General features: G+C 56.6%; 3 protein-coding genes across 9 annotated transcripts in view; 2 read left to right on the top strand and 1 right to left on the bottom strand.

The window, feature by feature from the left end:
• The window catches only part of Ppfia3 (PPFI scaffold protein A3), a 22863-nt gene extending 11112 nt beyond the window's left edge, over positions 1 to 11751 (top strand). Inside the window, exons 12-30 of one of the 2 annotated variants that reach the window (XM_013066367.3) lie at positions 34 to 96; positions 200 to 279; positions 472 to 616; positions 1112 to 1299; positions 2678 to 2900; positions 3838 to 4001; positions 4132 to 4259; positions 4781 to 4874; positions 5682 to 5763; positions 6210 to 6410; positions 7674 to 7736; positions 7895 to 7921; positions 8917 to 9092; positions 9483 to 9580; positions 9704 to 9879; positions 9964 to 10032; positions 10269 to 10440; positions 10798 to 10869; positions 10962 to 11751. In XM_013066367.3, the coding sequence (XP_012921821.1) occupies positions 34 to 96; positions 200 to 279; positions 472 to 616; positions 1112 to 1299; positions 2678 to 2900; positions 3838 to 4001; positions 4132 to 4259; positions 4781 to 4874; positions 5682 to 5763; positions 6210 to 6410; positions 7674 to 7736; positions 7895 to 7921; positions 8917 to 9092; positions 9483 to 9580; positions 9704 to 9879; positions 9964 to 10032; positions 10269 to 10440; positions 10798 to 10856 (2208 nt within the window). In that variant the 3' untranslated portion in view covers positions 10857 to 10869; positions 10962 to 11751. The remainder of the gene's footprint in view (positions 1 to 33; positions 97 to 199; positions 280 to 471; positions 617 to 1111; positions 1300 to 2677; positions 2901 to 3837; positions 4002 to 4131; positions 4260 to 4780; positions 4875 to 5681; positions 5764 to 6209; positions 6411 to 7673; positions 7737 to 7894; positions 7922 to 8916; positions 9093 to 9482; positions 9581 to 9703; positions 9880 to 9963; positions 10033 to 10268; positions 10441 to 10797; positions 10870 to 10961) is intronic. The other variant, XM_087200435.1, reaches the window with a different exon arrangement.
• Positions 8585 to 15305, bottom strand: Hrc (histidine rich calcium binding protein). Of its 3 annotated transcripts, none has more exons than XR_015447101.1 (7): positions 13610 to 15305; positions 13466 to 13536; positions 12980 to 13048; positions 12711 to 12765; positions 12243 to 12279; positions 9660 to 12069; positions 8585 to 8802 (listed from the first exon to the last, which is right to left on the bottom strand). XR_015447101.1 is itself a non-coding variant. In XM_087200444.1 (6 exons), exons 1-6 carry the CDS (start codon positions 15114 to 15116, stop codon positions 12033 to 12035), a joined length of 1776 nt encoding a protein of 591 aa, XP_087056570.1. In that variant the 5' UTR covers positions 15117 to 15305; the 3' UTR covers positions 8585 to 12032. The 3 variants fall into 3 exon arrangements, 1 of the variants encoding a protein (XP_087056570.1); XR_015447100.1 differs by having other exon boundaries at positions 8585 to 8807; XM_087200444.1 differs by having other exon boundaries at positions 8585 to 12069.
• Positions 15306 to 16170: 865 nt separating this feature from the next.
• Positions 16171 to 20914, top strand: part of Trpm4 (transient receptor potential cation channel subfamily M member 4) — a 34871-nt gene continuing 30127 nt past the window's right edge. The window contains exons 1-2 of one of the 4 annotated variants that reach the window (XM_087200434.1): positions 16171 to 16473; positions 16659 to 16726. In XM_087200434.1, coding sequence (XP_087056560.1) covers positions 16450 to 16473; positions 16659 to 16726 — 92 coding nt within the window. In that variant the 5' untranslated portion in view covers positions 16171 to 16449. The remainder of the gene's footprint in view (positions 16474 to 16658; positions 16727 to 20914) is intronic. The other 3 variants (XM_004866951.3, XM_021245762.2, XM_004866952.4) reach the window with 3 other exon arrangements.

Genomic DNA, 20914 nt, shown 5'->3' on the forward strand with positions numbered 1-20914 from the left:
GGGCTCGCTCTCACCTCAGCCCTGTCCCCGCAGAACTCGCTGAGTGAGGAGATTGCCAACATGAAGAAGCTGCAGGATGAGTTGCTGCTGAACAAGGTGGGACCTGGGACATGAGGAGGTGGCAGCGGCTGCTGAGAGGCTGGGAGTGACGTCCTGGGCAGCACAGATTCTCACCAAGCGCTTCCAACCCCTCCCCCAGGAGCAGCTCTTGGCTGAGATGGAGCGGATGCAGATGGAAATCGACCAGCTTCGGGGGAGGCCACCTTCCTCCTACTCCAGGTGACAGCAGCCCCCTGTGAGCTCTGGTCAAGTTCATCCCTTCTGATCCCTATTCGCTGCCCTCCAGAGAGTGCCACTCATCCCTCTTATTTTTGACCTTAGATTCATGACCCTTGTCCCTAGGCCTGAATCTCTGACTCCCGATCTCTGTTCCCTTTCCCTGACCCCTGACTGCCCTCCCTATACCCGCAGGTCTCTCCCTGGCAGTGCCCTGGAGCTCCGTTACTCTCAGGCACCCACGTTACCTTCTGGTGCCCCCTTGGACCCATATGGGGCTGGCAGTGGCCGGGCAGGCAAGAGGGGCCGCTGGTCAGGGGTCAAAGATGAGCCCTCCAAGGTCAGCAGCCGCCTCTAGGGCCTGGGCTGAGCGATGCTTGGGCGGGCAGTGGTGGGGCATGGAGGCCACGCTGGGAGGCTCAGAGAGAAGGCTGTGTTGAGAGCCAGGGTCTCTGGGACTTACTGCTCTCCTCTCCTCCCTTCTCTACTCCCCTGCAACTCCATCATCTCCGCCCACCTGCTGCTCCCCCATGTAAATGTCTGGCACTCGGTGAGCACCTAAGAGTAATGGGGAGGAGGGGGCAGAATCACGGAGTGGGTGGGGCCATGTAAAGAAGGAAGTAGGATAGGCCAAAGAAATGGAAATGGGGAGAGGTGGGGTCATAGCGGTGGGTGTGTTTGGAGAGTTTGGGGCGTGGTTAAGAAAGGGATCTATCAAGCAAGTGAGCTCGGCTAGGCCACACCAGGGCAAGTTAACAAAATCAGGATTGGTGAGTGAAGACCCAGTGTCCACCATGGCCCTGACCCACCTTGCAACCTGTGCCCACACAGACAGGACTGGGAACGATCTACACCTGCTGGGTCCATGCCACCCCCATTCCCTGGGGAACTGGATGGTTCAGATGAGGAGGAGGCCGAAGGGATGTTTGGTGCAGAGCTACTGTCACCCAGTGGGCAGGCTGATGTGCAGACGCTGGCCATCATGCTCCAGGAGCAGCTGGAGGCCATCAACAAGGAGATCAAGTGAGCCCTCGACCAGCCCTGCCCTGCCCTGCCCTGCTGACCCCACAGCCGGGTCTTCCCCACCATCCTCAAGGAATTCTGTCAGCGCAGCATTCCCTCCCATGCCCAGGAATCCCCTTCGATACATTCTGAAGTCTCAGCCAGTTCTCACAATTTCCAGGAACATCAAAGATTGCATTCCAAAATACCAGTGTTGTTGGGCTTGGGTGCAGCTCAGTGGTGGAGTACTTCCCGGGCACATGGGAAGCCCTGGGTTCATCCCCAGTATCACAAAAACAAAACAAACACAATTTTCAACTCAATACATCAAGATCTTCAGTACACCATGAACTTCATGGCTTCAAATAACCAGTATCTCCAAGTAACCCCAGAATCTCAACACAAGAAGGTCCCCAAGCAGAAGCATCAAGAATCTCACACTAACACATTAATCAAGAACCTCAACTCCATATACAAATACTTTCTACCTGATAGAAAAAAGCCCTCATTTTATTTAAGACTCCCCCACTGGATAGCTATCCCAACTTCCCAGAAATTACTTATTTGGCAGTTCTTTTAGTATAATACATGGGCCTCCAGCAAGTGGCCCAACGTGAGCACCACCTTCGTTTCAAATTCTGACTTACCGACCCTCATGTACTGAATGACTTCGAGACCTTTTCAGTTTGACCTCAGTGTTCCTGGTCTCACCCTGACTTTTTTTGGTACCTGGGATCGAACTCGGGTCCTTGCACTTGCGCAGCAGGTGGCGAAACCACTGAGCTAAATCCCCAGCCCTCACCCTGATCTTATAATAGCCTTGCTCTTGCAGCTTCTTGGAACATTCTCTCCCTGTCTATTTTAAGTAATTAATTAATTTATTTATTTGAGACAGAGTCTCTCCATGTGGTTCAGGGTGGCCTTGAACTCAGTATGTAACCCAGGCTGGCCACAAACTTGTGGCAATCCTGCCTCAGCCTCCTGAGTGCTGGGGTTACAGGTGGGCGCCACCATGCCCTGGTGGAATATTCTCTCTTGCCCATGGTTATCTTTATGATTTTATAGAACTATGTATGTAGTTATGGTCATGGCCATGATCACCCTGGAAACTCTCATACTTCTGTGACTTCCTATATATATGTATGGATTTTTTTCTGGTACCAGGGATTAAACTCAGGACCTTGTGCTTTCGAGGCAGGCACAGGACCACTGAGCTAAATTGCCGGCCCTTCCTGTGACTTCCTGAGACCGTCATTACTGCTTGGCTCCCCTTGAACCCAGGAGGCCCTAGGGAATTCACCAAAGCCCTCTGACTTCACACACCTTCGCCAGAGTTCCCCTGACCCCCATTGTGATCCCAGGCTCCCTCCTACCTGGTCTCTCCTGTTTCCCTCCCCAGGTTAATCCAAGAAGAGAAGGAGACAACAGAACAGAGAGCCGAGGAGCTGGAGAGCCGAGTGTCCAGCTCTGGCCTGGACTCCCTGGGCCGCTACCGCAGCAGCTGCTCCCTGCCCCCCTCCCTCACCACCTCCACCCTCGCCAGCCCCTCCCCCCCCAGCTCTGGCCATTCCACACCTCGTCTGGCACCACCCAGCCCTGCCCGAGAGGGCACCGACAAGGCCGTGAGTGCTCTATGGTCTCCATAGCTAGGGTGGGCAGAGGGAGAGGTCGGAAGCAGGGATTCCCAACAGACAGCAGCAACAACCCCCAATGCCAGTGTTTCTAAGGCATGCTCAGTTTTCCCTGGAAGTTCCAACCCAGAGGACAAAGGGGAGGCTGAGACACTGGATTCTGGACACACCAATTTCATTTCAGTCATATCCGGTCTACTTTCCCTGTCTCGTCCCTCTAGATTCTGCAAAGGATTTTTTTTGAGATGTGGGTCTTGTGTTGCCCAGCCTAGTGCTAGTCTCAAACTTGTGAGTTCGAGCAATCCTCTTGCCTCAGCCTCCCAAGTAGCTGGGACTACAAGACTGTGTTATCATATCCAGCTACACAGGATTTTAAAAAATTCTTCTTTAACAAAATGTTGAGAACTACAATTAGAACTTGAGAACTACAATTAGATCCTTGGAATTGAACTTAGAGAGAAGCAAAGATATTTTTATTATTATTTGCCTAAACCCAGCTTTTCTGATTGCAGGATCTGTAACTCATTAGCTTTGAGGCCCACCATATCCCACTCCTGACACCAAAAGCAAAGCTACTATGAGCTTGTCAATGGGCTGGGGAACCCCAGTCTATGACTCTACAGCCCCCTTCTGTCTTCTCTTCCTCCCCATCCTCTTCTCTCTCCTTCATCTTTATCTTCGTCTCCTGGGCCAGGGTCTCACAATGTGGCTCACAGTGTGGTTCAGGATGGCCTGGACCTCATGGCAAGCCTCTTGACTCAGCCTCCTGAGTGCTGGGATTACAGATGTGAGCCACACCTGGCTTGATCTAGGCTGCTTTCAGATATGGTGTCCCAAGCCAGAGCCATCTCAGACACCCTAGTTCAGGGAAAGCCCCATTCTGACCCCTCCAAATCAATCCAGTGACTGCACCTCTCTCTCCCCCCAGAATCACGTCCCCAGGGAGGAGGTTTGTGCTCCACGAGGGGAGGGCCCAGCCATTCCAGGAGACACTCCACCGCCCACTCCTCGCTCTGCCCGTCTTGAGAGAATGACCCAGGCCTTAGCACTGCAGGCAGGGTCCTTGGAGGATGGGGGACCCTCGAGGGGAAGGTCAGCAGGGACAAGGGCTGGGAATGGGGAGGAGCTTGCTTGGAAGGCTGAGGCAGGGGGGTGAATAAGGACTTGGGAGGGCAGGAGTACCTCGGAAGATGTCTGCCCTTACTCTCTCCTGCTCACCCAGTGAGGGTACCCCAGATTCCTTGCACAAAGCCCCCAAAAAGAAGAGCATCAAGTCATCCATAGGCCGCCTCTTTGGCAAGAAAGAGAAGGGGCGGATGGGACCCCCAGGCCGGGACAGCTCTTCCCTGGGTGAGTGCTCTGATCACGGCCCTGCTCTCTGTGTCCCCCGCCATCTTTTCTCAGTCTTGGACATTCATTCATATATTCACTCATTTGCTCATTTGGTTAGAATGCGGACCAGCAGGACTGTGGAGATAGACAGAGGAGGAAGGAGAAAGAGGGTGTGCTAGGGCCTGCCTGGGTGGGCAAATTAATTGATTTCATCTTTTTCTTAAATGTGTGCAACTGAGAGTTGAACCCAGGGCCCTCATGCTGAGCTACATCCCCAGTCCTTTTTGTTTTTATTTTTTATTTTGAGGCAGGGTCTTGCTAAATTGCCCAGGCTGGGCATGAGATTGTGATCCTCCCACCTCTTTGGGGGGCATCTCCAGTCCCTTGCCATGAGGTGACACTGGTCCCTTGGGCTCCACTTCGCCCTCCCTGTGGCCTCGCTCGCACCTCCCTCAGGGCCTGTGCCTCTGGGTGTCCCTTTCACCCACCCCTAGCTCCTCCCTGAGACTTTCCCAATTTTGTCCCCTGCCTGCACCCAGCTGGAACCCCCTCGGAGGAGACACTGGCTGCCGATCCTCTGGGGCTGGCCAAGCTGACAGGCCCAGGAGACAAGGACCGGAGGAACAAGCGGAAGTGAGTGTGTGTCTGTGTGTGCACATGCATGTATGTGTGTGCAGGGTGATGATGGTGGTGGATATAGGTAAGACCAAATGATGCCGGAACTGGGTGTCCATGATTTTTTTTTTTTTTTTTTTTGGTACCGGGGATCAAACTCGGGTCCTTGAGCTTGTGAGGCAGGTGACTGAACCACTGAGCCAAATCCCCAGCCCATAAAGTTTTTTGAGTTTAAAGAACTTTCTTTTTTTTGGTACCAGGGATTGAACTCAGGTCCTTGAAATTGCACAGCAGGTGGTGAAACCACTGAGCTAAATCCCCGGCCCTGGGTGTCCATGATTTTGAACTCTTTTTTTCTTTTTCAGGATTCTGAACTTGCTTACAGGGAAACTCTTAGAGGTCCTCCTCTCTCTCTCTCCTCTCTCTCTCTCTCTCTCTCTCTCTCTCTCTCTCTCTCTCTCTCTCTCTCTGTGACACGGAGGATTGAACCTAGGGCCTTCACTCTGAGCTCCATCTCTAGCCCCTTTTTATTTTTTATTTTGAGAAAGGGTCTCTCTAAGCCACTAAATTGCCCAGGCTGGGTTTGAACTTGCCGTCCTCCTGCCTCAGCCTCCCAGAGTGCCGGGATTACAGAAGTGCGCCGCCACCACACCTGGTTTATCTTTTGTTTGTGGGGGTGGGTGAGTTGGATTTACAATGATCCACATGTAAATGTGACCTGCTGTGTGCATTCATAAGCCATACTTCTACGTGTGCGTGTATGTGTGCGCGTGCATGTGTGAAGAAGGGGGCTCTGTCCGACAGCTCCTGTCGCCCCTTCCCCAGGCACGAGCTCCTGGAAGAGGCCTGTCGCCAGGGCCTGCCTTTCGCTGCTTGGGACGGGCCCACCGTGGTCTCCTGGCTGGAGGTACTGGGGCGGAGCTGCCCTGCTCCGGGCAGGGTGGGGTTTGGTAGGAGGCCAGGTCCTCGGCAGGGTGGAGGCTGGAGCTTCCTGTCAGTAGAAACAGCTTCTTTCTCCTCTTCCACCCCTGCCCTTGGTCCTACCCACCTTGGTCTTGCTCTGTCATTTTTCCGATGTCTCTTTGTGTCCTCCCGTGTCTTTGTCTGTGGGATTCTCCGTCTGGTTTTCTGCATTTCTCCCCTGCTCCGACTGAATCGCTGTCACTCTTGGGGTCTCCGGACTCCCCTCCTATCTCCCACCCCCTCCCTCGGCTCTCTGTCCCCACTTGTCCTATCTGTCCCTTCTCCCCCGGTCCCCGGGGTTCGCCCCACTCGCCTCTCCCATCTGTCCTTATCCCTGCTTTCTGTCTCCTCTCCCGCCATGCCCCCGCCCCCGGTCCCCCTCTGCTCCAGCTGTGGGTAGGCATGCCCGCGTGGTATGTGGCCGCCTGCCGGGCCAACGTCAAGAGCGGTGCCATCATGGCCAACTTGTCGGACACGGAGATCCAGCGCGAGATCGGCATCAGCAACCCGCTGCACCGGCTCAAGCTGCGCCTCGCCATCCAGGAGATGGTCTCGCTCACCTCCCCTTCGGCGCCCGCCTCCTCCCGCACGGTGAGTGGCCAGAGGCCAATGCCGGCCCTCTCTGCACCAGGCCCCACCCCTTGCCCTCGGCATAGCCAATCCTGAGCCTGCTCACTCCCGTTCGGCCTCCGGACTCTGCTCCCATTGGCTGTCATTGTTCCATCTCCGGGCCTCCTCCCCACCCTAGCCCAGCACGTGTCGCACCAGGTCCCGCTCCAAAGGCCCCTGTCCCCGACTCTGCTCCCTGACACCTGCTACTCCCTTTGCTGGTTTTTCCCACGACTGGCCCTTTGTCATCTTGCGGTCTTAGCACAGATGTTGCCTCTTCCCGGGGACCTTCCCTGGGTCCACACCTGAACTGTGGTTCCACCTCTAGCACAGCAATATCAACTCATTTCTCCCTATCGCCTCTCCTGCCTTCTAATCATTTTCTCCTTTCCTTGCAACTTTTTACTGAGCAAGGTTTCAAATGTACGGTAGTTAAGTGGCCCCGAGTCTAACCCGCCAGTCGTTAACCCTTTGCCATACCTGCTGTTTCCGCACTGGAGTGAACGTCTGAGGTGCTTGGATGTCATTTGAGGCCATCACAACAGGTCGATCCCCAAATGACTTCAGCGGCGTCTCTTTCTCCTTTGTAGCCACCATTCCCTTATCACACCTAAGAGTGGATTACTTGTTTGTGGTACTGGGGATTGAACCAGGACCTGCACACTGAGCTACATCCCGGCCCTTTTAACATTGTGTTTTATTTTTGCTAAAATAAAACACAATTTTTGCCAAATTGCCAAATTGCTTGGTCTGCGTCCAAACTTGTGATCTTCCTGCCTCAGCCTCCCAAAATGCTGGAATCACTGGAGTGTGCCACCAAACCCAGCCGTATTTATAACTTGGTCAACATGTTTCCCCCGAGATGAGGGCCCTCCCTGCCTGTTGAATTCCTTGCCATATCCCAGACCCCGGACCATGCCTGACACCAGGACCCACACAAACGTTTGGGTCCAAGTAAGAATTCCTAACTGGTGGGGTTGCCGGCAGCAGTAACTCAATCAGTGTGAGCAAACCCCACCCCTTGCTGTGCCTGCCACCTGCTGCTCAATCCTGGGCGATGTCAGGAGGCCACGCAGCCTGGTCGAGGAAGGTGCTCAGTAGGGGATCCATCCTCTTCCCTGTTCCTGTGGGGCCCCAAGGAAGCAGGATGTGCAGAAGCGTTTGTCCCAGGGGCCTCGGTGTTCGACCACATTCTCTGCCCCCGTCCGAGATCCGCTCTGTCCCCTAAGGTCCCCTGCTCCTCAGCCCACAGGAAACGTGTGGATGACACACGAGGAGATGGAGTCCCTGACGGCCGCAACGAAGCCCGTGAGTGCCCCTGCCGGCGGCCTAGGGGATGACACTAACCCTCCGCGGGGGCGGGGGCGGGGACGAGTCTGTGGCTGTCCGTCTCTCCGTCCCTTCCGTCCTCCTCTGCCTGCCCCTTAACCCACCCCTTCTCTCCCCTCTTCCCACTAACGGGTCAGGAGACCAAGGAGATCAGCTGGGAGCAGGTAGGGGCGCGGGGCGGGGCGTGGGCGCATGAACAGGTTGTGCACGCGGCATGCTCGCCCCTCCCCTCTTAGCCCCTCCCTTTCCCTCCCTGGAACGTCCCATCGTCCCGCGGGCCGGGGCTGGGGCCGCGGCGCCGAGCTCAGCTCTGGACTGGTTTATTGAAGCATGGTGGGGGGCAAGTGAAAGCCACCCTGTTCTGGCCAGGCCTTTGCAGGGTTGTGGGAGCTCCAGGGGCTGTTCCTTTTCTGTGACTGGAGGACATTGCTAGCCGCCTGCTTTCCCTAGGGTTAAGGGCAAGAGGGCTATGCTGCGCGGTTGCAGGTTATGGTGGTGGTGAAGCAGACCAGGCAGAATTCGAAGTGGGGAGGGAAGCTACCCTTTGTTCTCAAGAAGGGAGGGACATGACCCTGCTGTGACGGAGGAGCCATGTTGGGCCATGGTCTTGGTTTCCAGCCAGCAGAAGTGTGGATTACGTTAACGAGAGTGAAGGGCTTTGGGCTGACCCAGAACTTGGTCCTAGGTCAGGTGCAGCGTTAGATGAGTATCTTCAAGACACCGTGGGAGTGATGCTCCTCTGTTGGGGGGAGCCATGCTAGGAGAATCCACTCACCTACCTTGGGAGAGTAGTGATGTCAGATTGAGTTGGAACACAGTTAGACCAGTGCTTTTCAAAATTTAATGCATAGTTCAGGTCTCTGGGGATCTTGTGAAAATGTAAATACTGACTTCAGTAAGCTGGGTGTGGGTTCGGGTTCTGCCAAGCGCATGCATGATGGTGACGCTCGCTGAGGGTCCTTGGACCAGGCTGAGACTGTTCTGTCACGGTGTAGGAGATAATTTTGGATTGGCCCATTGTCCAAAGCAGAGATTGGTCATTGTCCTGCTCTGGGGTAGGGGAAGAACAACCTTGGGTTAGGGGCTGGACTGTACCCCTTTCCTACACACACGGGAAGGGCCCAGAGAGCCTGACCTCCCCACCTCCCCATGGCCCCAGATCCTGGCATATGGAGACATGAACCACGAGTGGGTGGGAAACGACTGGCTGCCCAGCCTGGGGCTGCCCCAGTACCGCAGCTACTTCATGGAGTCGCTGGTGGATGCCCGAATGTTAGATCACCTTAACAAGAAGGAACTCCGGGGCCAGCTCAAGATGGTGGACAGCTTCCACAGGTGGGGCTGCCTGGCTGGCGGGGACGCGGGGAGCCCCACCCCTAGAGAGTCTATGGCCCGTGGGGCTGGTGATGGGAAATCTTTAGGATTATCTTTGGCCCTTCAGCCTGGCTTTGTCAGGAAATCCAGGCTCGGTGCTCTGTGGACCAAGAAGATGGTCCGTAGGAAAAGCTCAAATCCAGAGATAGCTTGGCTGGTTAACCCCACACCCGGGCCAGGTTAGCCGGTAGGAACTGTGTGTTGAAAATCCCCCGCCTCCTGGGAGGGCCTACAAGCAGTGTGGCTGATCATTGGAGCTCCCCGACCTGTCCAGAATAGCACAGCCAATGGAGAGGGGCCAGAGGAGGGGCTGCGAGGCTCCCCTGAGATTCCCGTTCCCTTGCTGCGAAGGGTGAGTCTACATTATGGGATTATGTGCCTAAAACGGCTGAACTATGACCGAAAGGACCTGGAGCGGAGAAGGGAAGAGAGCCAGACCCAGATCCGAGGTGAGGAGAAGAGGGTGGGCCAGGTGGAGGGGAACGGCAGAGGCATGGGTGGGAAAGAGAGGCCAGGGAAGAGGAAGACCTGAGCACTAGGGGAGCGCTGCTGAGGGTCCCTTCCGTTCCCAGACGTCATGGTGTGGTCCAACGAGCGAGTCATGGGTTGGGTGTCCGGGCTGGGCCTGAAGGAATTCGCCACGAATCTCACGGAAAGCGGGGTGCATGGGGCTCTGCTCGCCCTGGACGAGACCTTCGACTACTCCGACCTGGCCTTGCTCCTGCAGATCCCCACGCAGAACGCGCAGGTGAGCGGTCCCTGGGCCTGGAGTAGGCCGGGCTCTCCCAGTGGAGATTGCACACACCAACTTCTCTCCCGCCTCCTTCTCCAGGCCCGGCAACTCCTAGAGAAGGAATTCAGCAACCTCATCTCCTTAGGCACAGACAGGCGGCTGGACGAGGTGGGCTGGGCGCAGAAGCAGCTCGAGCCACCCCTCCTGGCAGCACTTCCGGAATCCGGGTGGGGTGGGGTGGGGTGGGGGTGGGGCTTGGCTGTGCAGACCAGTGCTGATTGGAGGCCGGGGCAGGGAGGTGCGGGGGAGAGGTGCGGACCCCCCCGGAGAGGGCTGGTCCAAATGAAGGGGCGGAGTCAGAGCGTGGTTTGGGACCCTCACCCTCTGCCTGCTCCTCTACCCAGGACAGCGCCAAGTCCTTCAGCCGCTCCCCATCCTGGCGGAAGATGTTCCGAGAGAAGGACCTCCGAGGCGTAACCCCCGACTCGGCTGAGATGTTGCCCCCCAACTTTCGTTCGGCTGCAGCAGGAGCCCTGGGCTCACCAGGGCTCCCTCTCCGAAAGCTGCAGCCTGAAGGTGGGTGGCTGGTGGCGGGGCCTCAAACGCCGCAGCCCCTCCCCTTCTCCAGAGTGGGAAATGGGCCAACTCTACCCTTACAGGTTCTCCTGACAAACGGACCGCTCCAATATTCCAGACTCTCCTTGGGGTGGATGAAGCACACACCCCAAATGAATCCACCCAAAGCCACCTGGGGCCCCTTGTTTAAGTCCCAGGCTGCCAGGAAGGAAACCTGATGTGAAGTTGAGATATCAGGAGAGGAAGCCCAAGGGGGTAGGGTGTCCTGGGGCTGAGGATGAGCTCACAGCAACCCTGACGGAAAACTAGGGTGAGGGCACGGGCGCTCCAGCTGAACCTCTGCTCGTTTCCCTCCAGGCCAGACTTCTGGGAGCTCCCGGGCAGACGGCGTTTCGGTCCGGACCTACTCCTGCTAGTGTTGGCCTCCAGGTGAGGACATAAGGACAGTACTAGGGGCTCTAGGGGCGCAGGGGAGCACAGTGGGTCTTCCCTGCGCTCTGCACTGCCCCGCGTCCCTGCAGGTGACCTCACTCGGATGGAGGACTCTCCCAGTGGCTGCGCCGTCGCGCCTGCTGCCCAGAGTCTGGGCTTACCCTAGAGAGCCGGCCAGGAGTTCCAGCCGCGGACTGCACCATCTGTACAGACAGGGGCCGCGCGCGTCCCCGCCTCCCCAGTGGACTGGGCCTGGACCAAACCATGTGGACCGAACTGAGGGGGGGACAGGAGAGGGAAGTAGCTATCCCGCCCCAAACTCCCGCCTCCCTTTTCTCTACTTTGTAATTTATTGATCAGTTTCCAACGGGAGACGGGTACTCTCCACCCGCGGAAAGGGGGCGGGCTTCCCTCCCGGGCCGCATGCGGGGAAAGGCTGTTCCCTCCCCTTTCTCCTGCCCAGTTGCGGGGCCCAAGTCTTCCTTCTTCCTCGGAAAGGAGGGGAGGGGGGACTCGCTGCTACAAGCCTCGCCCCCTGTGCCACTTGGCCCCGCCCCGCCGAATCCGGTCGCCAGTCCCCGGGGTCATTTGCAGGCGGGGTCCCCTGTCCCTCCCCCGTGTCTCGTGTCCCCGGGGCCTCCCCGTTCCCCGTGCTGTGGCCGTGTCCGTGCCCCAGGGGCAGGGGGCGCAGATGCGCGCTCCCGGATCCCCTCCGGCTCCGGGGTTTGCATGGGAGAATCCTCTTTCCACGATGCCACCGAGCGACGTGGCGTAGGAGGAGGGCGGATGGTGGGGGAACCCTCGCCCCCGGCTCTCGGTCGGCCTCCTGGCCCCAGGCGTCACTCAGTGATCACGGGTAAAGAGAACTGTTTCAAAAAGCTCCCGTGTCGACTGATTTTTTGGCTAGGCCCCTACGAAAGCAAAGCACCTCCTCCGGGACACAGGAGCCCAGGCCCCTTGTGTCTCAATCCAACCCTCCTCCCTGGGATGTATGAGTCAGGTCCCCAGCGCCCCCTTCCCCATTCCCTGATACCTGGAGAATTGGCCCCTGCAAGGACTGTGAGGTTTCGGGGAGCACGTTTATTCAGAGAAATAAATATGGCTCGTGGTAAAGGGTCGGAGGGCGGGGGGAAGGACATCTGTCACAGCCAAGGGCCAGATCAGGGTTCTGGGGTCTCCAGCATGTCTGCCAGGGCTCTGGAGAGGAGGACGCAGAGGTTACACAGCCCAAGTGTGGCCCTAGAACGTCTAGAGATGATTGCCTAGTCCCTTTAACGGACGAGGATATGGAGCCTCAAGGTCTCCCCATAACTCGGGACAGCGCTTATCTAAACAGGGCCCTTGAAGTGCCCCATCCCGTGCACACTTACTGATATAGGGAAGAGGAGAAATAGTCGACGTAGCTTCCTGTGGGGGTGTAGAGAGAGGAGGTTTGAGGGGGATTCCACAAGCGACATTAAAGGGATACTAAATATAAGTGCGAGGATAGGGCTAGCCCTGCCAACTGTTTCTAGCTCCGGCCGTAAACTGAGCTCGCTAGGAGGACTTTTTGAAACCTGCGCCCTTTCTTGCTAAGCCCGGTCCTGTTCTCTAGTAACCCCGCACCTTCGAATTCTGCTTGCTTTGGTCCCGCCCAATCGCCTCAGGGCCCGCCCCCCACCCATCACTCATCCTGTGGGTTTGCCTCAGGCCCCGCCCACCCATAGACTCACACCCTTGGCCACACCCCCGCGTATCCCCGCCCCATCAGCCTTGCGCACCAGCCCTCGGGTTTGGTTCCGCCAGCACCAGGGTTCACCTTGGGCGCCCTTTGGGCTTTCCTGGCCCCAACCCCTCACCTGGAGTGCAAACTGTTTCGCAGACCAGCGGGCAGAGGTAGCAGAACTGGCAGTGCTAGGGGAGGGACGGAGAAAGATCCTGGTCAGGGGAGAGCCAGGCTTGGGGTGCAGGTGGCGGTGAAGGGCAGAGTCGTGAGGGGTGCGAAGCCAAGGATGCATTAGGGGTTAGGGGATGGGTTAGACTGGGGTCGGGCCGGGATTTAGGATTTAGGATGGTCCCGGGCCAGCCTGAGGCCTGCTGGAGCCTTCAGGCTGGGGAGAAGTTCCACCTGGCAATGGTCGCAGTGTTCTTCCATGTTCTCCTCGTCACAGTGACAGTTCTCACATTCAGTGCATCGCTGGGGACGGAGGAGCTGGTTAGATGGCAACCCCAACCCCCTACGAGACAAGGGGGTCTTCCACGCCACCCTGACCTTTCCCCAGACTCCTGCCCTCACTGCCAACGCTGAGCTCAGTATCTTCCCTGCAATGTCTGCACCCTTGTCCCTGGCTGCCCATCTCAGGTTGACCCGAGTGACCCATGCCATCCCCTCTGCCTGGCAGTCTATAGTCCTGGCTCTCCTGACCCTGACTCCTCGCCCAGGCCGGGGCTCTGTCTCTACTCCCCCAGGTGCTCCAGTTGGTTCCAGAAGTATCTTATTCACCCAGACCTGTCCCCATCACTCCCCTGCTCAGAGCTCTCCCACGGCACCCCAGGGTCCCCAGGACAAATCCTCAGGGACAGCTTGGTGGGCAGGTCCAAGCTGGAGACATACATCGCAGAAGGTGCAGTAGCCACACAGGGACCCTGGTTGGTAGTTCCCGTACTCCTGGGCATCCTTTGGACCTGTGGGGACAGGAAGTGGCAGTGACCTAGGCTAATTCTGCCCCTCCCCACCCCACCCATCCCGGCCACTTACCTGTGTCCTCACTGCTCTCCTCCTCACTAGAGCCATCATCAGGCACTTCTCTCCCGGCCAGGGGGTTAGGGATGATGATGAACGGGAGCTCGTCCTCCTCGCCCTCCTCCTCCTCCTCCTCCTCCTCCTCCTCTTCCCTATGATCTTGGCTCAGTGGGGCCCGAGACTCAGCGATCTCATCCTTCCTCTCTTCCTCCTCTTCCTCTTCTTCCTCGCTCAGGCTGAGGCCATGGCCTTCATCTTCATCTTCCTCATCTTCCTGGTCCAGGCTGCCGTGATGGGCCCCTTCCTCCTCCTGCTCTGAGCCTTCACCATCCTTCTCTTGGGAGCTGTGGTCTTCCTTCTTCTCTTCCTCCTCTCCAGAATCGTCCTCCCTCAAGTGGCTTTTGCCCCTGACCCTCATGTGCTCTGGGGGCTGGTGGCTGATATCCTCTAGGATGGACCCTCGGTGACCATGGGCAGTCCTGTCACCCTGGTGGTCCTGTTGCCTGTGGCTGGGGGACTGGGAGCCAAACTTGGCAGAGACGTCCTCATCTTTCTCCCCAGAGACTCTGTGGTGGTGATGACCAGGGACTTCTGTTTTGTACTTCTCTGTGGAGTCTTCCTCCTCATCGCTCTGGTGCCCTTGGGGTGGGTAGCTTGCAACATGGCTGCTGAACTCGACTGTGATCTCCTCTTCTTCCTCCTCCTCCTTCTTATCTCCAAGGCCATGGTGGGCATGTCTGGGAGGCTGGTGCCAATGTTCAGGGGACACATCCTCATCTTCCTCATCCCTGACTCTGTGGCCCTGATGCCCGTGGTCAGGAATATGATGGTGGTGTTCATCTGAGGTTTCCTCATCTTCTTTGTGGCCTCGGTGCCTGTGGGCGTGGTGTCCATACTCAGAGGACACTTCCTTCTCCCTCTCCTCCTCCTCCTCTCCTTCACCATCGTCTTCCTCTTCGTGGCTTCTGTGTGCGTGCCTGGGGACGTGACGGTGATGCTCACTAGACATGATGTCGTCCTCATCCTCGTCTTCATGACTGTGGTTCCTGTGGCTGGGGAAGGGGTTCCCAGGCTCTGCCGATTCCCTGGTGTCTTCAAGGCCCTGGCCTCTGTGCCCATGGGCCTGCCTGATGTGCTCTGTGAAGACCTCCTCAGAGCCATTGTCATTTCCCACCTCTTGGCTTTGGTACCTGTGGCCTTGGTGCTGGTGGCCATGTTCGCTTGAGGTGCCTTCGTCCTCATCTCCACTGTCTCTGTGGTCTCGCTGCAGTCTCTGGGAATGGTGTGCATTTTCCATGGAAATGTCCTCCTGCTCATCTTGACGGCCCCCATGGCCATGAATACCATGTCCAAACTCAGCTGACATGTCCTCTGAGGGCTCAGAGACACCTGCATTGTTGTTCCAGTTGCTGTGGCCCAGCCCAGTCCCTCTTAGCTGCTGGGTCACCGCAGGAGGGAGGAGCAGGCTGGCCACTGCGGCCCAGAGGAGAAGAGCATGTGGCCATGGCCCATGGTGGCCCATGGGGACGTTTGGCACCAGAGCTTCTCCCAGGGCAGGCTCCAGCTGCCTCTGGGGCTCTGTGATGAATGTTGGGGTCCTTGTCCCCAATGTGTCTGGCTCTGTCCTGCTATCTGCCTGCACCTTGTCTCTTGGTTGTTGCCTGTCTGCCCTCCACTGGTCCTGACACCCCTCTGAGGCTGTCTCAGAGCCCCTGACCCCCTCTCTGGCCCTCCCTCCCCATCCCCTGGCCAATAGGGTCTCCCCCCTCCCCTCAGTGTGGCTAAATTTACTCTCAGCCCCGAGTTATTCTGGGCCCCTCCGCCTCCCTCCCCTCTCTGCTGGGGAGGGGTGGATGAGGGTCTCCCCCCGCTGGGTGTGGCCACAGATGGATTTGACTTTGGGCTACCAAGAGACTCAAGTTTGGCAGCTGCAGGGACAGCTGAGTTGAGCTGGGGAAGCCTAGGACCCGTGGAAGGGGGACATAGGCAAGAGACCCCTGCATTGCAGGGCAGAGGTGCATTATAGGAACTTTCCAGGCAGGATGGGGCATTTCGGTGAGAGAGCAGCTGCCAACATGGAGGCCCTGGAAGGACTGAAGGAACCCTGCCCCCAGGGCACATCCACATGACCTCCTGTCCCTGGGACTCAGGTCTGGGGGCAGGGACCTGGCCAGGCTGGCTATTAATACAGCTGGGAGCAGGGTTCAGGGGGCTCAGGTTTCGGAGGCCCAGCTGTCCCCATGAGAGAGCGGGCACGTGACTGAAGCGTGGCCCTGCCTGGCTGATTCAACATCGCCCACTCCTCAGCCGACATGACTGCCCTTGATCTCTGGGTCACCCACCTTTGTCACTTGCTTTTCTCAGGGTCCCTCTCCCCCTTCCACAGGATTCTGTGCCCTTCTCATCCTGGGTTGTGTCCCCTCTCTGAGTGTCTGTCCCCAGGCTTTGTCTCTCTGTCTCTTTCTAGTCAGTGGACCCTCACCCCTTCAGCATCTGTGTCCCCTCCTACCCTCACTCAGTGGGCCCCGCCCCACCCCGCCCCATTTCTGCCCCCTCTCTCTGGGTCTGTCTTCCCTCTGATTCTGTACTCCACCAAATCTCTCTCTTCAGTCCATGTGTCCCCTCCCTTTCTGAGTCTCTGTCCCTGGCCCCCTGAATCACCCTCCGTGCCCCCACCCCATCCTCGGCCTCCGCGCCCACTCTGTCACTTTATCCGAGCCCGGCGGCGCTCTCTCCGCCTCCCGCTGACGTCTCGGGGACTCCCCGCCCCGCCGCCTGGGAAGTGGCGGATCCGGTTTGGTTCAGGGCGGGGCTGGCGGGGCTGCTGGGCTGCCTGCGGGGAGCCCGGTGCCAGCATGGTGGCCCCCGAGAAGGAGCAGGTACGGCGGGCTGGGGGCGGGGAGAGGCCGGCAGGAGGCGCTGGGCCCGGACGGCGCAGACGCAGCGCGGGTGGGGGCGGCGACTAGGGGCCGGGACTGCGGTCTGGGGTCGGGGACCAGGCGGGGCTCCGTGTCCCCTGGGACGGTACTGAGTCCCTCATCCCACCTCCTTTTTCGGTCCCCAGAGCTGGATCCCCAAGATCTTCAGGAAGAAGATTTGCACCACGTTCATAGCTGACCTCTCGGATCCCGGGTGAGGACTTCGCGGGGACCCGGCGGGGACCCAGGGGCGCTGACCACGCCCACCGCGGGCCCCGCCCCCACCCGGCCTCGGGGACCCCCGCGGCCCCAGCCCACCGTCCTTCCCGCTTTGTGTGGCGTTCTCTGTGTCTCTTGTGACTTTCCCCATAGACTGTTCCGTCCTGCCTCCGCCCAGCCCTCCATCCACCCGTCTGTCCTCCCCTCGTCCGTCCCTCCGCTTTCAGCAGAATTTGCCTGCTGGCAGCGCTCAACTTTCACTGGAGACTCAAGCTCTGTGGCTTTGGGCTCACTTCTCTGGGCCTCCTTAGTCACCTGAGCGCAGTCAGCCATCCCTCCTAAGATTACTGTGACAATTAAACAAGTTACTGAGGTGATATTTCTGGAACAGGAGCCCAAGAGCCAGCACCTAAGAAGCAGGGAAACATCTGCAATTCCCGCTCGGAAGGCAGCAGTTATGCCAGTGTGTGACTTGGTCGGGTGGCCAGGGACACTGCCCGAGGGGACGCGGTGCCACAGGGGGTGTGTTTCCCTGAGGGGCCCCAGGGCTCCAGGGATGCTTTCTCAGCAGCTTGGGGCTTTCTAGTTGTTCTCCAGACATGAGGTATGCGGAACTTCCACGCCCCGATTTCTGGTGTGTTTTGTTATGAAGGTATTAGCTTTAGAGCGGGCTACTGGGGAATTGGGGATTGAACCCAGGGCCTTTATACTCAATTACATCTGCAGGACTTTTAGAATTTTTAAATTTTTTATTTATTTTATTTGTTTATTTTTGGTACTGGGGATCGAACTCGGGTTCTTGTGCTTTCGAGGGAGGCGATGGAACCACTGAGCTAAATCCCTGGCCCTAGAATTTTTTAAATATAATTTTCTTTTTTAATTTTTAAAATTTTGAGACAGAGTCTCATCAAGTAGCTAAGTTGCCTGAGCTGGGCTTGAACTTGTCTTTTTTTTTTTTTTTTTTTTTGGGTACTGGAGATCGAACTGGGGTCCTTGTGCTTGTGAAGCAGGCGTCGAAAACACTGAGCTAAATCCCCAGCCCTGGGTTTGAACTTGTGATCCTCCTGCTTCAGCCTCTCACAGAGCTGGGATTAAAGGTGTGCACCGCTGCAGCCCAGTTCATTAGGGAACTATTACCTTGGTCAGTGTAGCTTGACACTTATGTATAAACACGCACACATTCATGGGGTGTGGTGCTCAGAAATGTCTTGCTAACAGGAAGTGTTATGAAGTTGCCAAGCAGATAGACGATAGAGGATGATAGCGAAGGTCAGGAGGTGACAGCTCCCAAGGACTTGCCCCTGGGCCCTGTGATATGAGTCTAGCTCAAATGGGAGAAGATACAGGTGTCACTAGTGGTTTCTGGAGGAGGAGGGGCCAGGTGACATGTGAAGGAGGAGTTGGATCTGATAGGTGGAGACAGGCAGGACAGAGGCACATGGAAAGTCACTCTGGGAATAGGGACCACATGTGCAGAGTCACCCCTGGTGGCGATGGGGTGTGGCTTGGAAACCAATGTTCAAGGGACAAGGAGTGTTGTCACGAGAGAGGAGGCTGGAGAGGAAGGTGTCATGAGACCTCAGAGGCCACTGAGTGGCTGGGACCTTGTTCTTCAGTGCTGGGGTGGGCTCTGAAGAGAAGGCTGTGGCAGGATGAATAGGAGCTTGAAGTGCCAGGAAGGAGGTGGTCCAGAGTCTGAGGGAGAGAGAGAGGAAGAGGCCTGAGCCAGGTGAGCACTTCAGGACCAGCAGGAAGGGATGGGGAGGAGACTTGAGCACACAGGGTGGAGTTTGGGGACCAACAGATGTGGGGAGAATGGTCCCTGCATATGCAGTGTGGTGGCCGGATGCAGTGAGGTCACACCCAGAATGGGATGAGGATGGGCAGGTTTGGGAAATATTGCTGAGTTAGTGTGGGACTGTGCATATTAGGGGCCTGGGGGTGCCTGGATGTGTGGGGCCTGGGCTGGGGTTCAGGGGGAGGCTGCCATCCAGCAGAGTCTGAGGAGTCGTAACTGTCCATGGAGGTAGTGAGATGTCGCCGGGTAAAATCCCAAGTCAGGGAGCTGGCAACCAGTGATCCGGCTGGGGCCACTGCTTTCCTTTCTTTTGTTTTCTTTCTCTCTCTTTTGTTTTTTTTTTCTTGGTGCTGAGGATTGAACCCAGGGCCTTCCCACTGAAACCTCCCCCTCCACTCCCTACCCTTTTATTTTTTATTTTGAGAAAAAGTCTTGCTAAATCATTAAGCTGCCCAAGCTAGGCTTGAACCTGTGGTCTTCCCACCTCAGCCTCCCAGAGTACCAGAATTACAGGTGTGTGTCACTGTGCCTGGCCATTGTTTTTTTGGTGTTGTTGTTGTGTTTGTTTGCGGTACCAGGGATCGAACTCAGGCCCTTGTGCTTAGGAGACAGGTTTGAAACCAATGAGCTAAATCCCCGGCCATTGTTTTTTCTTTATACTCTGCAGGAAAGAGTTTAAAAATCTGTCTCTGGGCTGGGGGTGTAGCTCAGTGGCAGAGAGCTTAGTCGGTGTGCATGAGACTCCGGGTTCCACCCGCAGCACCAAACACAAAACTGTCTCTGAAAGACGCATGGGTGGTGAAAGCCCTGTGGCCTCCGACAGGCATGGCCTCTTCTTTTCTACCCCGTGCTCCTTTCCAGTAACCGCTTTGCCTGGGCCCTCGGGAATCAAGCTCAGGACTCAGGAAGGGAGGCTGGTGTGGCCCTCACTCTGGGGAGGTGACAAGGATGAGAAAGCCATACAAAAGTCTGGGACAGAGCAGCTGGGAGGGGAGAGGCCAGGGGCGGGCCCACCCTGCCATGGCAAGGGCTTTCTGGAATCAGAGCCTCTCAGCTCTGACCAGGCCACCTTAGGTTGCAGTCAGGCGAAACCTGGATAGGGGCCCTTGTGTCGTGGCATCATACTGAGCAAAGAGGGCAGGGGTGAGGTGGACAGAAGGGAAATCTGCTACCTAGCACGGTCCACCATGGTGGCTGAGTTCTCTGCCCAGATCCAATATGGCAGCCACGAGCAGCACTTATGAGGAACTGAATTTCTGCTTTGACTTTTTCTTTTTGGAGACAGGTCTCTCCATGTAGCCCAGGCTGGCCTTGAACTTGAGGGGGTCCTCCTGCCTCAGCCTCTCAAGTGCTGAGACCACAGGTGTGCTCCTGGCTCATTTTTATTTTGAGACAGGGTCTTGCTAAGTCACAAAGTTGACCAAGCTGGGCCTGAACTTGCAATCCTCCTAGCTCAGCCTCCCAGCTGAGCTTTGGGCAAACCTTTGTGCCCACCCCACAGCTTTGGGCAAACCTTTGTGCCACTTGTATTATCATTTCCACAAAACTGGTCCTTAAATGGGCTCACCCTGTTTACATCAATCCAGGTCACCTTCGCTTCATGAATTCTTTCTGGAATCAGGGATCAAGGAGATTGAGACATATTTTCAAGCCAGCCCCTCATCCCCAAATGCCTGATCCTTGCTCTTTGAAACTCTGGTGCCAATCACAGCAGCCAGGGAGTGTTGTGCATTTATTTAGGGAAAAAAATTTATATGCGGTGACCATAAATGGGAACCCTGTTCCATCTGTCACAAAGGCAAGAAACGAGCCAGAGAGCCAAATACAATGAACAGCAAATAAAGGCATTTATCTTCCGGCTGGGCACTTTGGCAGCCCAATTTTTCTGGGCTTAAGGCTTGTTTTTTTCTGCTGAAAAAAAAAAAGTAGCAAAGGGTTAGGTATGAAAGATACTTAGACACCTAGCTGAGCCCGCTCTGTGACTGCAGTCAGAACTGAAAAAGAAATGACTTTCTCGCTGTGTTATTCAAAATTATTTAAAGCTCATGTGAAGTTCACACAGCCTGTCTCCAACTGGGACCGGCACTCACTGCTCGGTTCAGGAAACAGTGTTATTTCCATGGCTCCTCAGAGTTCTCTGGAGGAAGCTCCGCTATTATCATCTTTTCCCTGGAGGAGAATATTTAGAATCAGAGAGGCTAAGGCACTTGCTCAAAGTCACAGAGCTGCCTCAGCCTCCAGCACATGAACTCTGAGTTATTCTCTGGATCGTTTTTTCTCTTATTTATTTATGTTTTGAGACAGGGTCTCACTATGTAGTTGAGACTGGCCTGAAACTCACTATGTAGCCCAGGCTGGCCTCAAGCTTGTGGTGATCCTCCTGCC

Source organism: Heterocephalus glaber, unplaced genomic scaffold (assembly GCF_053883595.1).
Source record: "Heterocephalus glaber isolate CG9 unplaced genomic scaffold, H.glaber_assembly_v1.0 deba00001744, whole genome shotgun sequence".
Classification (NCBI taxonomy): Eukaryota; Metazoa; Chordata; class Mammalia; order Rodentia; family Bathyergidae; genus Heterocephalus; species Heterocephalus glaber.

Coding starts and splice junctions, on each gene's coding strand:
- Hrc (XM_087200444.1), bottom strand. CDS start 15,116: ATGGGCCACCATGGGCCATGGCCACATGCTCTTCTCCTCTGGGCCGCA. Junction 12,766..12,979: donor AACACTGCGACCATTGCCAG/GTGGAACTTCTC, acceptor TCCCTCCCCTAG/CACTGCCAGTTCTGCTACCT. Junction 12,280..12,710: donor CGAAACAGTTTGCACTCCAG/GTGAGGGGTTGG, acceptor ACACCCCCACAG/GAAGCTACGTCGACTATTTC.